The sequence below is a fragment of the Canis lupus genome, chromosome 24, assembly GCF_048164855.1.
Source record: "Canis lupus baileyi chromosome 24, mCanLup2.hap1, whole genome shotgun sequence".
NCBI classification, from domain to species: Eukaryota; Metazoa; Chordata; class Mammalia; order Carnivora; family Canidae; genus Canis; species Canis lupus.
The window spans coordinates 31931579-31946419 of NC_132861.1; the positions used below are offsets into that span (position 1 = coordinate 31931579).

Sequence of the window (14841 nt, forward strand, 5' to 3'; positions counted from 1 at the left end):
AACACAACCCATGTAAAGCTGAAATATCAGAACGCCCTTCCTGTCTCTGTTGGTATCTCAATGAATGGCCCCAAAACCCATTCAGTTACCCAAGCAAAAGTTTGAGTCATTCTTGTCTCCTTCCTTTCTCTCCCTCCCTACCTCCAGTTAATCATCAAATTCTCTTAACTCTGCCTCCTTAGATGCACTCAGATGTGTTGACTTGTCTTTGTTCCAATGCCACTCCCTTAGTTCAGGCCCTCACCATTTCCCGCCTGCACTATGGCCACAGCTCCCTAATCCATCTCCTGTCTCCAGGCTTTCCTCTCTTCTGCCCTTTCTGTTCTGCTGTCAGAGTTTAGGGAAAACAGATTCCTAAATGATTTTCCAGAGAACTGGTGGTCCACCCTTTAAAAGATGGCTTGCTTTCTTTCTTTCTTTCTTTCTTTCTTTCTTTCTTTCTTTCTTTCTTTCTTGACTTATTTATTTATTCATGAGAGACACACAAAGAGAGAGGCAGAGACACAGGCAGAGGGAGAAGCAGGCTCCATGCAGGGAGCCCGATGCAGGACTCGATCCCAGATCCCAGATCCCAGGATCACACCCTGAGCCAAAGGCAGACACTCAACCACTGAGCCATCCAGGCGTCCTTAAAAGATGGGTTTCTCAGGCAAATAAGAAATGGCTTAGTTCAGAAAACATCCCCTCTTTGGCTCTTTCTTAGTGATCCACCATGCATATCAGCATATTTAAGGTTCTGAGAAGTCCTGTCACAAAAGGTCTGTTTGGAATTGTTTAATGAAGGATTTCCCAAACTCCTTTAACCCTAAAACCCATTATCCTGGAGATACTTCTTACCATCTTGGAGGACACTATATACTATTTGAAAACATCAATCTCATCATCTTACTTCTCTGTTTGAAAATAGGACAGATAAGTAGATAAATACTAAAAGAAGACAAGTTGAACTTAATTCTATGAGCAAGGAAAAATTCTTAGAGATTCCTGAGGTGGGGGGATGACCCAATATTCACGCAATCAGTAGCTTTCAATGGTCTAGCTCCTACGATAAGCCAGATGTTTCTCATCTAAACCTTACAACACAGCCAAGCATGGGCATAATCCCCAAGTGAGGAGACCAAAGCCATGTTGGTTAAGTTTTGGTCCTACAGTCATATAATCAATAAGGGTGGAGCAGTATCTGGCTCAAGGTCTAGGTGGCTTGAAAGCCATGGCTGTTTGCCTGCATGACAGATGAGAAGTAGGAAAATCAAAGGTTCAGACATAAATTCCTAGAGGCTATCATTTCTTTCTTTGTACTTCTTCACCTTTGTTCTCACATGCAGATAATGCCTTGGGTACTAGCCACTCCTCTTAAGCTTGGGTCTCATTGCCCTTTCTGTAGGGCCCACCGTATTTTTTTTTTTCCGCTTATGCACTCAGCAAGTCATCAGCTCCAGAAAAACCATTCTCCTGCTTAAAAACTTTGTTTCTCCCAAGTGCCTGTTCATGTCCAAATTTCTCAGCCTAACATTCTAGGTCTGCTTTTATCCACCATTGACTATCCTTTCTGATCTTGACTTTGACACTTTTCTAAATATTACTCATTACCCCAACCAAACTATGCACTGTTTAGCAGCACCCCTGTGCTTTTGTTCCTGCTCCCTCCTCTTGGAAAGTACCTACCTTTTATGGTCCCTTTTCACTGTAATTCTGTAGAGCAAGTCCCAATCTGGGCCAACCAGATGCTCTCAAGCTTTTAGCATAAAAGGGCAGGGAAATGGCTCTAGACTTGGAAAGCAGGTTAACTTCTGAAAATTAAACTAGTAAAACCCACAATGGATGGCATTGGCTATCTGCGAAGATGATATACCCAAAGGAAGCTTCAAGAAGTAGACAGCTAAGAAGATATGAAAATATTTCCCTGGAAGGGAGGAAGAAGGTGCCCAGAGCTTACCCTCAGGACACAACTCTACCTACATGTCTGGAACCATAACGTGAGCAAATGAGACTCTAATAAAATCAATGATTGGAAAGAGAGGGAGTAACTAAACTGTGATCAATTGTGATAACTGGCCAAGGCAATGACTAATCAATTACATTCTGCTCTGGTGTATTGAAGCATGGCATGTGCTGTAATGGATGGAAGGCAACTATGGAGATAGTTGGACAGGTGGAAAGGCTGCTGCCCGCATTGCTAGGAGAGACACTCACTGAGTTTGAGGGATACTGGCTTTTGGGACAGGGGAAGGATCAGTGATGAAGAGATTGGAAACAGTTCATCCAGCTTTCCCAAACATTGATAGTTTTCCCAAAAGTCCTCTACTTCCTTTGTTCAAATGACAAATCCATCAAGCGACTTTTTGAAAACCAGTTTGGCTTTCTTTGACATCATCAGAAAGGGATACTCTGGGCTGTAGGAAAAGGATATCCTTGTTGTATCTATCTCATGGGGTTGTTGGGAGGATTCAATGAGGTAATGTGTGCTGAGGAGTAAATCTAAGCTGTATACAGTAATTGTTCAATAAATGCAAGTGTTAAAATCGATCAGTATAGGGGCAGAAGACATTGGTTAAGCATCTGCCTTTGGCTTGGGTCATGATCTCAGGGTCCTGGGATTGAGCTCCATGTTGGGCTCCCTGCTCAGTGGAGAGTCTGTTTCCTCCTTTGTCTCTGTCCCCCCACTAACCTGTGTGCGTGCATGTGCATACTTCCTCTCTCTCCCTCAAAGAAATAATTAAAAAAAAATCTATCAGTGTATTGTAATTCTGCTTTTAGTGACAAGTTCTTATACATTTGTTTGAGGTGAACTGGCTTCCTGGTTTCTAGGTGTTTTGATGATGGTGGGCACCCAAACCCACAAAACAGATTCCATGGCCCTGGATGAGAATGAGCCAAAAGAAAGTACTGCCTCATAAAGAGCCTGGCAACCATCCACCTGGTCTAGGGCATCTCTCATTCATTATCATCCTCCAACCTCCCTTCTCTAAGTGCTGAGCACATGTCTTACAACATTTTTGCTCTATTTTCAATGCAGTCACTTCTGTTTATCTTTAATTTCAATTCTATCAGAGTGTACACTCCTTGAGGGTGAAAACTCTTACATCCCTTGCAGAGCTTCAAATGTCATAAATCTCTAACGAGTTGAAACAAGTTGAAGACAAGGCAAATCACCTGGGGTTCAAAAGAAGGCTCTAAAATCTTCCCCCACCCTTCCCCTACCGTGAGGTTGGTTGTCAAGCCCTGGAGAGGAGACATGGTGCTGTAGGCTGAGAACGTCTCTCCAGGTGATGCCAGCCCAGGGAGCAGATAGAGGGGATCCTGCTAGGCTGATGGGGGACTGCTCAGCTGCCCAGGAAGGAGAGGGTGACAGACAAATGGAGAGAGCAGGTCCTGCCTGCCACACTCACCTGGATCTCGGTGTGCACAGTGCATTTAACCAGCTTAAAGTTCTTCCCAGGGTTGAAGCTGTTGCTATAGAAGCAGACCTTGAGGATCCGCACGTCTTCCTTCTCCACATCTACTGGCACCACCACCATGGACTCTGGGGGGCCTTGGGGATGACGTAAGGTGCCCACCTTCACTCGGCTCAGGGGCTCGGACACCCCAGACATCCTCTCAGGCCGCAGCTAGGACCGGCACATCGCAGTCCTGTGGAGACAGCAGAGGGACAGCCCTGAAATGAGTCCGAGGAGGCCCACATGCCTCATGCCCCAGGGACAGCACCCACCAAGTGCCAGGACCTAGCAAACCACACATCCCCCCATTCTCAAAAACTCCCCTGAAAGGCATCCAGCTTTATGCACTTGGGGAAGCTGAAACACAAAGGAGCAGTTCGTATAAACATCCGGGTATGAACCCAGGCCCTCGAGCTCCCAGGCTGTGAGCTCTCTCTTCTAGAAGCCCCCCCGCTCTCCATCACATTTCTCCTCCCACACCAGGCTGCAAGGCAAGAGGCCCACACTTTTCAGAGGCAGCTGTGAGAGGAGGCGGCCGCAGCATGGTTCCAAGGCACAGCTGAGCAGAGAAAGCAAAGAGTTAGACACTAGAAAATAGCAGGAAAGAAACAGGGACAAGAGAGGAAGCAGAAGTAGAGAATGGATGGCTTGGAGGGAGCTGGAATGAGCAAGACAGGAAAGGGCCCATGTGGGGGGCTGGTCCATCAGCTGATGGTGTGGTCTGCCCCCACCGGCAGCTGCCAGCCCGAACCTTCTGGAGAGGCAGCCTCAGGCCCACGGGAACTCATCATACAACCCATTATCCAGCACACAGGAGAATTCAAGAGGACCAGCACTCCCACAGCCCAATTCAGGAGGTCTTTCTGCCAGGTGGGAGAGAGTTGGGCAGGGCCCCCCTAGAACACTCAGCCCAGTTTGGATGAGTTTGGATGGCACTCTACTAGACTATCAGAATCCCAAGAGTCTTTGGTTCTCCTGGAGTCCCCACAAAATGGGGACTCGACTTCTTAATCCAACACAACCCCATGGGGTTTACTCTGCACTGGTCTAAAGCGGGGTGCCCCAAGGAAACAATAGGAAGGTTTATCTGATGATGCGTGGTATCAACCTTGGGTCCACATTAGGATCCCCTGGGAAGCTTTTAAGAAAACCTAAATCCAGGTCCTGTGCCCAGAGATGGCCACTGAGTTGGCCTGCGGGGAGGCCTGGCAATGGTATTTTTAAGTTTTCAAAGATTTTTCTAACATTTAGCCACCTTTCCAGGCTAACCTTAGTTCTCATGCTGAATCCACTCCCTTCTAATAAGAGGCTGTGACTCTAGGGGCACAATATTAGACCAAGAGTTGAGGGCAAAAGGATGGAGCTAGCAAGGTGAAAACACAAATGTAGAAGCAAATATTTCAGAAGCAGAAGCAGAAGCAAAGTTATGTTCACTTGTCACACTGTGCTAGACACTAGAAGGGAAGATGGAGACAGTCATTTGCTTCAGGAAGTTGTTCCTTTTATTTATGTCTATTCTTTTAAGATTTTATTTATTTATTTGACAGAGAGAGAGAGAGAGAGGGAGTATAAGTAAGGGGAGCGGCAGAGGGAGAGGGAGAAACAGGCTCCCCACTGAGCAGGGAGCCCAATTGTGGGGCTTGATCCCAGGACCCTGGGATCATGACCCGAGCCAAAGGCAGACACTTAACCAACTGAGCCACCCAGGTGCCCTGAGTTGTTCCTTTTAAACAGCCAGTGGTATTATGAGGGCACGAATGAGATGTTGTGAGGACCAGGGAAGGAACAGGGCATGCCCCTTCCATCAGGGGCAGGTAGACAATGGGGACAGTACACCACTCCGAGTCCAGAATTTGGGACAAGACAGGTGGAGAAAAGAATAACCAGTCTACTTTATTTTGGAGGCCAATATATATGTTCTAGAAGTATCTGTGCCATGTTTTTCAATAAAATATCAACTGAACATGTCCTGTGTGCCAATACTCTGCTATGTGCTGAGCGTGTATCTCAGTTTCCCTATACCCTCGAGTCCAGAGGAAGTAGCTTGAGCAGCAATCCCAGGAATCCCACTGAGGGAGGGGGGGAAATGAGTGACAGGGAAGAGAAGATAGCCAGAGGAGGGTTATCAATAGAGTTATTACTTGGGCAGCTGTAGGGCCAACCTGCTGGGACCCAGGCAGTGCTGAGGAGCCATTCCACCCAGGACAGGGTGGGCAGGGGGGCTCGGGGGCATCTATACACCTCCTCTTACAGTCATCATTTGCAGCATTTCCAGCCAGTTTTATACAAAGGCCAATCAGACATGGGAGCCAGAGAAAGTCCTCAGGCACAAAGATGCAGATGCTGGTAGGTATTAGTAAGGAGGAGGATTAGTCAAGGCCCAAAGGGTATTAGATGGGAAAATGACAGATCTGCTCTAGGATGTAAAGATGAGGGAAGGGTGTCTTGCCCCTAAAAAGCATACACTCTGGTTGTAGAGAAAGGTGCACACACACACACACACACAGTTCCAGACATACATGTAATTGATCTCCGATTCAGGAACTGCTGTGTCTGTCTATTGAGCCAGGAGCCCCATGATCCCTGGGATCTCTTTGTATAAACTAGTTTTCAGGCAGGGACTTCATGATGCAGTTTTGTAAACCAGGTGTTGGGGCAGGAAGGAAATGGAGTGGAGCATGGCATCCACCCTCATGTGCCAGATGGAAGCCAAAGGGCCTATGTTCCAAAGGCCATTTGGAAACCAGGGACACAATCAATGCTGTCATGTTGACCAGTGGAGGCGTGGACTCAGTGCTGGGAAGAAGGGCTCTGTCCACATCTGCAGGTTACACAACATGGCTTCTGGGCATCCACAATGAAGGGGATGGGATGCCACTCAGGAGATGCCCCCAGCCCAGACAGCGTTCTCATCCAAAGGGTGCTAATGCCAGTGAGCACATGGCAGACACGCCAGGGACTCCCTGAAGCCCTGGAGAAGAGGTTGAAAGACAAGAGTTAAGTAGAAATAACATGTCAGTAAAAGTCAAAAGACCTGGTGCGGCCCATAAGCCCCCCATTTTTACATATTACGCGTGCCACTGGCTGAAGTTAAGAGTGATGCCATAAGCCCTTTCTGACAGGCAGAACAAAGAGCAGAGATAGAGCAGGTTAGTGAGAAATCTTTGCCAGGGACAGGCCAGGGCAAAGTCTGGCAGGTGGAAAGGGATCAGACCCCCACAGTGCTTTTAGCAGCTTTAGCCAGTGGTGCAATGAAACGTGGTGCTTTTCAATTCGAGCAGGCAAGAGGATGTGAGCATGTGATAAGGACATGGAGCAAGAGGAACTCTCATTTATTGTTGGTGCAAACTTTGGAAAACAGTTGGATGGTTTCTTACAAAACTAAACATATTCTTACCATACGATCCAGCAATAGTGCTCCTTAGTATTTACCCAAAGGAGTTGAAAACTTATGTCCACACAAAAACCTACACATGGATGTTTATAGCAGCTTTATTCATAATACCAAAACTTAGAAGCAACCAAGATGTCCTTCAGTAGGTGAATGGGTAAATAATCTGTGGTACATCCAGACGATGGAATATTATTCAGTGCTAAAAAGATATGCTCTATCAAGCCATGAAATGATAGGGAGGAAATCTAAACGTATCTAACTGAAAGAAGCCAATCTGAAAAGGCTACACACTTGATGATTCCAATTATATGACATTCTGAAAAAGACAAAACTACAGAAGCAGTAGAAATATCGTGGTTTCCAGGGGTTAGGGGGAAAGAAGAGATGAACAGATGGAGCATAGGGGATATGTAGGTCACTGCAAATACTCTCTGTGGGATGTTAAACTGATAGATAGATAGCATTATACTTTTATCCAAACTCATGGAGTGTGTAACACCAAGAGTGAACCTCACATAAACTATGGACTCTGTGTGATAGTGATATGAAATGTAGGTTCATCTGTTATAATAGATGTACTACATCTGCTACTACTACTACGTGTACTATGGTGGGAGATGTCCTCAGTGGGGGAGGCCGTGCATGATCGTGGACAAGGGTGTATGGGAAATCTCTGTACCTTCCCCTCAATTTTGCTGTGAACATAAAACTCGGCCAATAAATAAAGTCTGTTAAGAAAAAAAAATGTAATGATGAGAAGCCACAACGGGATCATTGATCCCTTCTTACCCAGACTGGGCAGTGTCCAGCCCATGTAGGAACTTTGCAAAATCATTTGGTTGCTCAGGATCTACTATTTTTTTTTTAAGATTTATTAATTTACTTTAGAGAGAGAGAGAGAGAGAGACAGAAACAGAGCTTGCATGGGAGTTGGAGTGGCTGGAGGGGTAGGAGTCAAGGGAGAGAGAGAGAGAATCTTAAGCAGACTCCATGCTGAGTGCGGAGCCAAACACAGGACTTGATCTCATGACTCTAAGCTCACGACATGAACCAAAACCAAGAGTCAGATGCTTAACCAACTGTGCCACCTAGGTGTCCAGATGTCCTTCTACCTTCAGCCTGAGGTAAGTCCCACAGGTCTGTCTTTAACCCTTTGCAGTAGTAACCTCTGGCTATATATTCCAGAAGTGTAAGTGCTTTGTAGCACCACCCACCCTTGGAGATGGGCAGGGAAGAGGGTGTCCATTATACAGATGAGAAAATGTAACAAAGTTGAAGCCATCTGGTCAAGGATTCCTGCCTGTTGAGTAGCAAACTTGGATCCCAGAGCAGATTTGAATTCAAGTGCAAAGTTTTTCCCACTTTCCCATCTGCCTTTGAAGAAGGCACTATCTCTTGATACTACTGAGGTTGGCACAGACTCCATGCAAGGAGGAATGTGTCAACTTGGCACTGACTATCCCCAGCCTGTGAAGAATCCTGAGGTCCTCTGGCTTAAGGAGCATTACCTTCCCCAAGCTAGGACTCAGTCATGAGAGTTCCTGGGTGCAGGACTCAATATGTTTGGTTAAAGGACCAGGGTCCAGAAAGGTGGTGCCACATCTCCACTGACACTGGCAACTTCCTCAAGGGCACCTCAAACTCCCACCTGTCAGCACTGATCTGCAATGGACTGCTAAAGGATCCTCCAAAACTCTCTGGGGCAGAGTAACTAAAAGGTGTGTGAGGAACGCCGCAGCCACTTGTCTTTGGGGAATTGGAGAACATAGCCCTTGACCTGACGGACAGACTTCTCTCACTGTCACAGTGAGAGCTAGCTAGCTCATTTTCTGGCTAGCGCTAAAACCTTGGGCCAGCTACTTAACCTTTCTTGGCCTCATTTTCCTCACCTATAAAATGGGGCAATGCTACCTGCCCTATTTTCCTTATAGAAGGTTTGTGAGGACGAAGTGCAAAAACATAAGCGAAAATACATTATAAGCAATAAGGCTGAGCACAAACAGAAGGCTTTATCATCATTGTTATCACTTGCCTATTTTCCAAAATCTTGTCTGACTATCTATATTCCCCATATCTTGTTCCCCCTGCCAATGGCTCCCCAGGGACAAAAACAAAACAAAACAAAACAAAAAAAAACCAAAAAAACAAAAAAAAAATTAAATTAAAAATAAAATAAATAAAAGAAAAAAGAAAAAAAGAAAGGTCAGATTTGCAGCAGTTGTCGATTTCTGTGGTGTAAATACTTCCATTATGGCTAATTTCAAGCCACCAGCACATGTTACTGAACACAGAGTTGAGAAGATATGAGAATAATCTGATGACTCTAGCTCCTGTTTCTGACAACAGAACTTGTCTTCTATATCTCCAGATTTTGCCTAATTACTTGAGTTTCTCATCACTTGCTTGTCTCTATTATTTTGATGATCCCTAAATCCTCTGACTCTTAATTTGTGAACCAAAGTGCTGCTCCTTTATCCAGTCCAGATGCGGATGCACAACCTGGCAGTCCCTCCCAGCATCCCAGCCTGCCCCAGGCCCCGTGAGCAGTGTCAGAGGAGAGAAAGTCCCATTGCACCAGCGGAAACCCTGGCTCTGAGCCATCGTGGGCTCCAGCTCCCCTTCAACTCGGATCTGTCCAAGTCCTAGTCAAAGAACAACAAACATAAGGAAATAGGCTTAAATTAAAACAGGAAAAGTTTTGATTGGCTGTAAGAATGTCTCAGCCAAAATCTGGAAAGGGTAGCCAGGAAGGCTGTATAATCTCTGAGTCCCAAAAGTCTTCAGGAAGAAAATAAATGACACTCTTCCTGAATGGCAAGACATTCACCTGCTGAAAGGAAGGGGTCCTGAAGCAGGATTAAGCCCCTTTAGATCCTCCGGGGTTACCACTGGGCCCAGGACTGTGTTCCCAGCAGGAGAAGATGACAAGGTCAGAGGCATCAATATCACAGAAAAATAAACCTTAACACTTCAAGCCATTGTAGGGTAATGTTGTCTTTATTGAACACATATTGTGTGTCAGGAACTGTGTAAGTAATCTCTAATTCTCCAGAAAATTCTGCAGGATAGGTTATGTTAGCCTTATACCCCCAAAAAGGGAATCTCAGAACTAGTTGAGATTGTGTGACTGTGTCTAGACTGTGTCCAGATCACACAGCTGGTAAGTGGCAGAGACATAAGGCTAGCATGTTGCCTCACCCTGAAGTCCATTGTGAGTAATACCCCAGATTGCATGGCGAGGAAACCCCAAGGACATGAGTTTTATTTTTATTTTTTATTTTTTTTTTAGGACATGAGTTTTAATCTCAGGGTCAGGTGAATCAGATATGTGTGCCTTCTCCCTGACATCATCCCACATTCCTGACTAATGGTCCCCTCTTCATGCTCCCTCAGATCATGGGCAGAACTTCTAATCCTCAAGATAGTGAATTTGACTTTCAGGACTCCCAGCATCCATTCTCACATCTGATTCTCTGAGAGGCCAAGTTTCCATATTAAATGCCAAAGACTAGAGGGTTGGTGTCATGTCCTGCCATCATGCTTAGGGGGTACCAGCTTTGCCAGCAACTGGCTCTGAGGTCTCAAGACAACAGGTCGGATGGGTCAGAGTTCCCAAACAGCAGTCAGTAGGTGGATGAGGGCCTCTGATGTTTTCCAGTGACCGTGGAGAAATGGGAAAAATAAGGACAATATAGAGAATTTATCATAAAGCTCCATGTATTCTTTTTGAAGGGCAGGCTTTTTTTTTCTAACATTACGTCTTTCTACCCTTGTTGGTTTTCCAATGCTCATTTGTTTATCAAGTGACAATGACAGTCTTTGGCAAATGACACTGAAGCTTGACCTCTCAGAGAATCAGATGTGAACACAGATGCTGGAAACCTGAGCATAAAATGCACTGTCTCAAGGACTGCAAGTTCTGCCCAGGATCTGAGGGAACATGGGATGGGACCATTAGTCAGAGAGGTGGCCTACTGTCAGAGAGAAGGTGCGCTCATCTGCTCACCTGACTCATCAAACCTGGGTTTAAAACTTGTGTCCTGGGGCACCTGGGTGGCTCAGTGGTTGAGCATCTTCCTTTGGCTCAGGATGTGATCCCGGGGTTGTGGGATCGAGTCCCCCATCGGGCTCCCAGTAGGGAGCCTGCTTCCCCCTCTGCCTATGTCTCTACCTCTTTCTGTGTGTCTCTCATGACTAAATAAATAAAATCTTAAAAACAAACAAACAAAAAACTCATGTCCTCGGGCTGCCATGCCATTTTGCACTTCAGTCAGGCAATACAGTGGTCTTAAAGCCTCTGCCACTGCCTGTTTGAGTGATTCAGACAAAGTCACCTTGCTAAGCTTCAGTTTCCTCTCTTGGGGGTTCAGGTTAACATTACCTATCCTGCAGAATTTTCTGGAGCATCAGAGATTACTTCTGCAAACTCCCTGGCATGTGTATTTTCTTTTTTAAATGCCTGTGACTTGACCGAAGAAAGAATCAGAAACTCAATACCAGTCCCTACTTGCCAAACATGAGACTGGCCCAGTGAATCCGGGATCAGCTCCTTCCATCTCAACTGCTCTGATGCTGCCTTTGCACCAACACCCAACTTCCTCCATCCACCTGCCCACCTGGAAAGCTCACCCCTACCTCCCACTCTCTGTACACATATAGGGCCATCCTCTGTCCTGAGAACACCTCAGAAGCATGAAGGGAAGCCTCAGGAGAGACTGTCACAATACAAGCCCTTGGGATCTAACAGAAGCCAGAATGTCACGAGACACACTTTATTTCCACTCTGTCTCTGAGTCACTTCCTCTCGCTGTTTCTACATCAACGAAATGGGGAACACATGCCTTTCCTCTGCAAAGGCCTGCTGAGAGCAGCCACTTAACTAATTGGCAGTGACCTTGCTGTCTCAGGGAGCCAGGCCTGCGTTTCTGGGCAAGCTGGCCCCTGCTGGAGACACGCAATGCAAACCCTCCCTCCTTCCCGCCCACCCACCCCCTGAGCCCAAGCCCTTTCAGCCCCCAGTTCCCAGGAGGCCAGCGTGGTGCCTGCTCCAGGTCTGCACAATCCATCACTTGGTTAATCCCTTCCCTTCGTTCCAAGCATCCCTCCCCATTAACTCTGGAAGGAAGGAACCAGAAAGGTTGTGATTATCCTCAGCTATAATTCAATGCAATTCAAAAAGCATTTATTGAGACTCGACCACGTTTTCAGCTTGCCACCCCCACACACATCACCCACTCAGGATCATTCTGTAGCCAGCACCTACCAACCCGGAGGCCAGCTGATGTGGGACTGGCTGTCAGAGGGGCAGACAGAGAGCAGCAGAGATGCATTACCCTGCCCTTTGTTTTCCTATTCTTCTTGCTAGTTCAAGGACTTGGATTCCTCGAGCTAGGCAGATTTTTCTTTACTTTCTAAGATTTTATTTATTTATTCATGAGAGACACAGAGAGAGGCAGAGACATAGGCAGAGGGAGAAGCAGGCTCCCTGCAGGGAGCCCAATGTGGGACTTGATCCCAGGACCCCTGGATCATGCCCTGAGCCGAAGGCAAACGCTCAACCACTGAGATACCCAGATGTTCCTAGGCGGGTTCTTCTTACCTCCTGTGTGACCTCTCAGCTCCACTGCTCCCCCAAACCTTGATAAAATCACCTGCACCTTGCTCCTTATTTGCCAATTCATGAGTGATCTTGGCTGGCCTGCTTTTGTCTCTCCTCCTCCCTTCCCCCTTCCTCCCTCCCTTCTCCTATTCTTCCCTTTTCCTCCCCACCTTTCTGCCTTCCTATGTTTTAGGAGGCTTGCCAGACTCCAGAGATATGCAGATAAACAGAAGCAAGAAGAGGGTCCCTGTCCCGCAGAGGCTCATAATCCAATAAAGAGAAAAAAGATGAACAGAAAATAGCCACAGCATATGAGGTCTAATAGGGGTCCACACTTGGCGCTTGAGGAGCACGGAGGAGCATTTGCTTATGATCCCTGGGATCTCAGGAAAATGTGACAGAGCAAGATCAGAAATCACGTGACGTGACATAAGGCTGGCAAGGAGGGTGCTGACAGGTGTTGGGAAATGAGTCAAGATGGTGGAGAAGCAGATTGTCATTTAAAAGGTATAATCCTGGCAACAGGATGAAGCACAGGTGTGCGCTGGGAGGCAGCGGGCAGTTCTGGTGATGAAGCCCTGGTCCCTGGTACACAGCTGGTAAGGCAGGGGAAAGGCGAACCTGATTTGTAGCCTTTGCCAACTTCACTGGTGTAAATGCTTCCATGGCTGACTTCAAGCTGCCAGTGGGACTTTGCCCAAAGTAGATTTGGGGAAAAATAGGTGCTGTCAGCTTGTGAGAGCTGGTTCTGGCATCTGCCTGAACAGGTGGTTGGGCAGGGGCGGTGGGGCTCATTTCAGAGTCATATCTCGGAGGACTTGCCTCCAGCCTGCCTCCAACCTGACCCTTGACCCTCCACATCCGGTCCTGCAATCTCCCCACCTGGCACTTAAATTTTATTTTTTTATTTATTTGAGAGAGAGAGAGAGAGAGAGCCCACCTGGCACTTCAAGACAGCAATGTACATGTGCGCAGAAGCATGAGGTTTTAAGATGTGCTTCTCCCTCCAAGGAGCCTCTGTTACTCTCCCCTCTCCTAAAGGTTGTAATTTTCAAAACCACATTCTTGTCATCTCTAACCCCAAACTAAATTCTTCTCCAGCTTCTCCACTTTGAGTCATGATCTCAACTTTTTCCTTTTCTCCCAGCCTTTGACGCCAGCTAATCTCGTTTCCCCATCTGTGTGCATGACAGAGTTAGCTGTTGAGCAGGGAAATTTGGTACCGTGACGAATCAGGGCTTCAGTTGGGTATTTTATTAAGTTCTTCCCCATTTTCTTGAGAGGTTAATGAGGAGAGCAGATGACAAGCAGGTGAATTCACAAGCAGTCAGGTGGTTTCTCCATCGACTGCTGATGGAGCATCTATATTCACTTGGGGACTGATTGCTATTTTAATTGGTCCTTGTTCACACCTTTTAATTTGGCATTAAAGAGCTTATGGTAATCAGACAAGAAGCTCTGGGTTAAGCACAGGATTGGGAGAGACTGTGACTTTAATCACAGGCCACGGAGGACCCCTGAAATCTGCACAGGTTGGTAAGACATGCCATGGGTAACAAAACACAACTGGTTAAATGAGATAAATGTGAAGTTCCTCACATAGATTAAAAAAATAAAAAATCTTCCCCAATCTGGGATGAGGAAGATGTGGTTTAGCAACAGTATGCGTTAAACAAAAATGGTGGGTTAGGCCATCTGTGAACTCATTGCTAGTCACTATGAAACGGCTGCAAAAAAGATCAGTGCAGTTTTGGGGTTACTAGAAAATCCCAAAAGGACAGTGGATTTCTCTGGGGCTCTGCACACATCAACAACACTACTGGCCCAGGGATCCCGAGGTTTGAGAGGCCACATTCTAGGGGGAGGACATTCAGAGCCCTGGGAGCCTGAGGACTCTGTCATGTGACACAGAAGAGAAGGGAGAGTGGAGTCCTGTGGAGTGAGGACAGGATGCTGGTTCCAAATGGTTGCTGGGCTGCCATGCAAAAGATGGACCCAACTCTTTTATCCAAGTCAAGGATTTTAAAAAGTGCAACAGGGGCTCCTGGGTGGCTTAGTGGTTGAGTCACAACCACTCACTCAACTTCCGCTCAGGTTGTGATCCCAGGGTCCTGGGAATCGAGTCCCACATTGGACTCCCCACAGGGAGCCTGCCTTTCCCTCTGTCTATGTCTCTGCCCTCTCTGTGTGTCTCTTATGAATAAATAAAATCTTTAAAAAGTGCAACAGACAGACGGGAAGGAAGAGGATGTGTCGATCCTCTTTACATGTGTCGATCATATACTTTCCAGAGTATTGCACTTTTGCTATCTTTCTGGTATCTCCCAAAGCAGAAGTCACTCCCATTTGGAGGATGAGAAAAAGCAACTGAGCAGCTTGTCTAGGCTCACCTTTCTTAAGTGGCAGAGGCA

The 14841-nt window shown here is 46.5% G+C and overlaps 1 protein-coding gene across 3 annotated transcripts in view; it reads right to left on the minus strand.

Annotated features, from left to right (window-relative positions):
- Nucleotides 1–14841, minus strand: part of PTK2B (protein tyrosine kinase 2 beta) — a 126592-nt gene that overhangs the window by 58250 nt on the left and 53501 nt on the right. For all 3 annotated transcript variants that reach the window (XM_072796190.1, XM_072796187.1, XM_072796189.1), the window contains exon 2: nt 3390–3630. In XM_072796190.1, the coding sequence (XP_072652291.1) occupies nt 3390–3593 (204 nt within the window). In that variant the 5' untranslated portion in view covers nt 3594–3630. The remainder of the gene's footprint in view (nt 1–3389; nt 3631–14841) is intronic.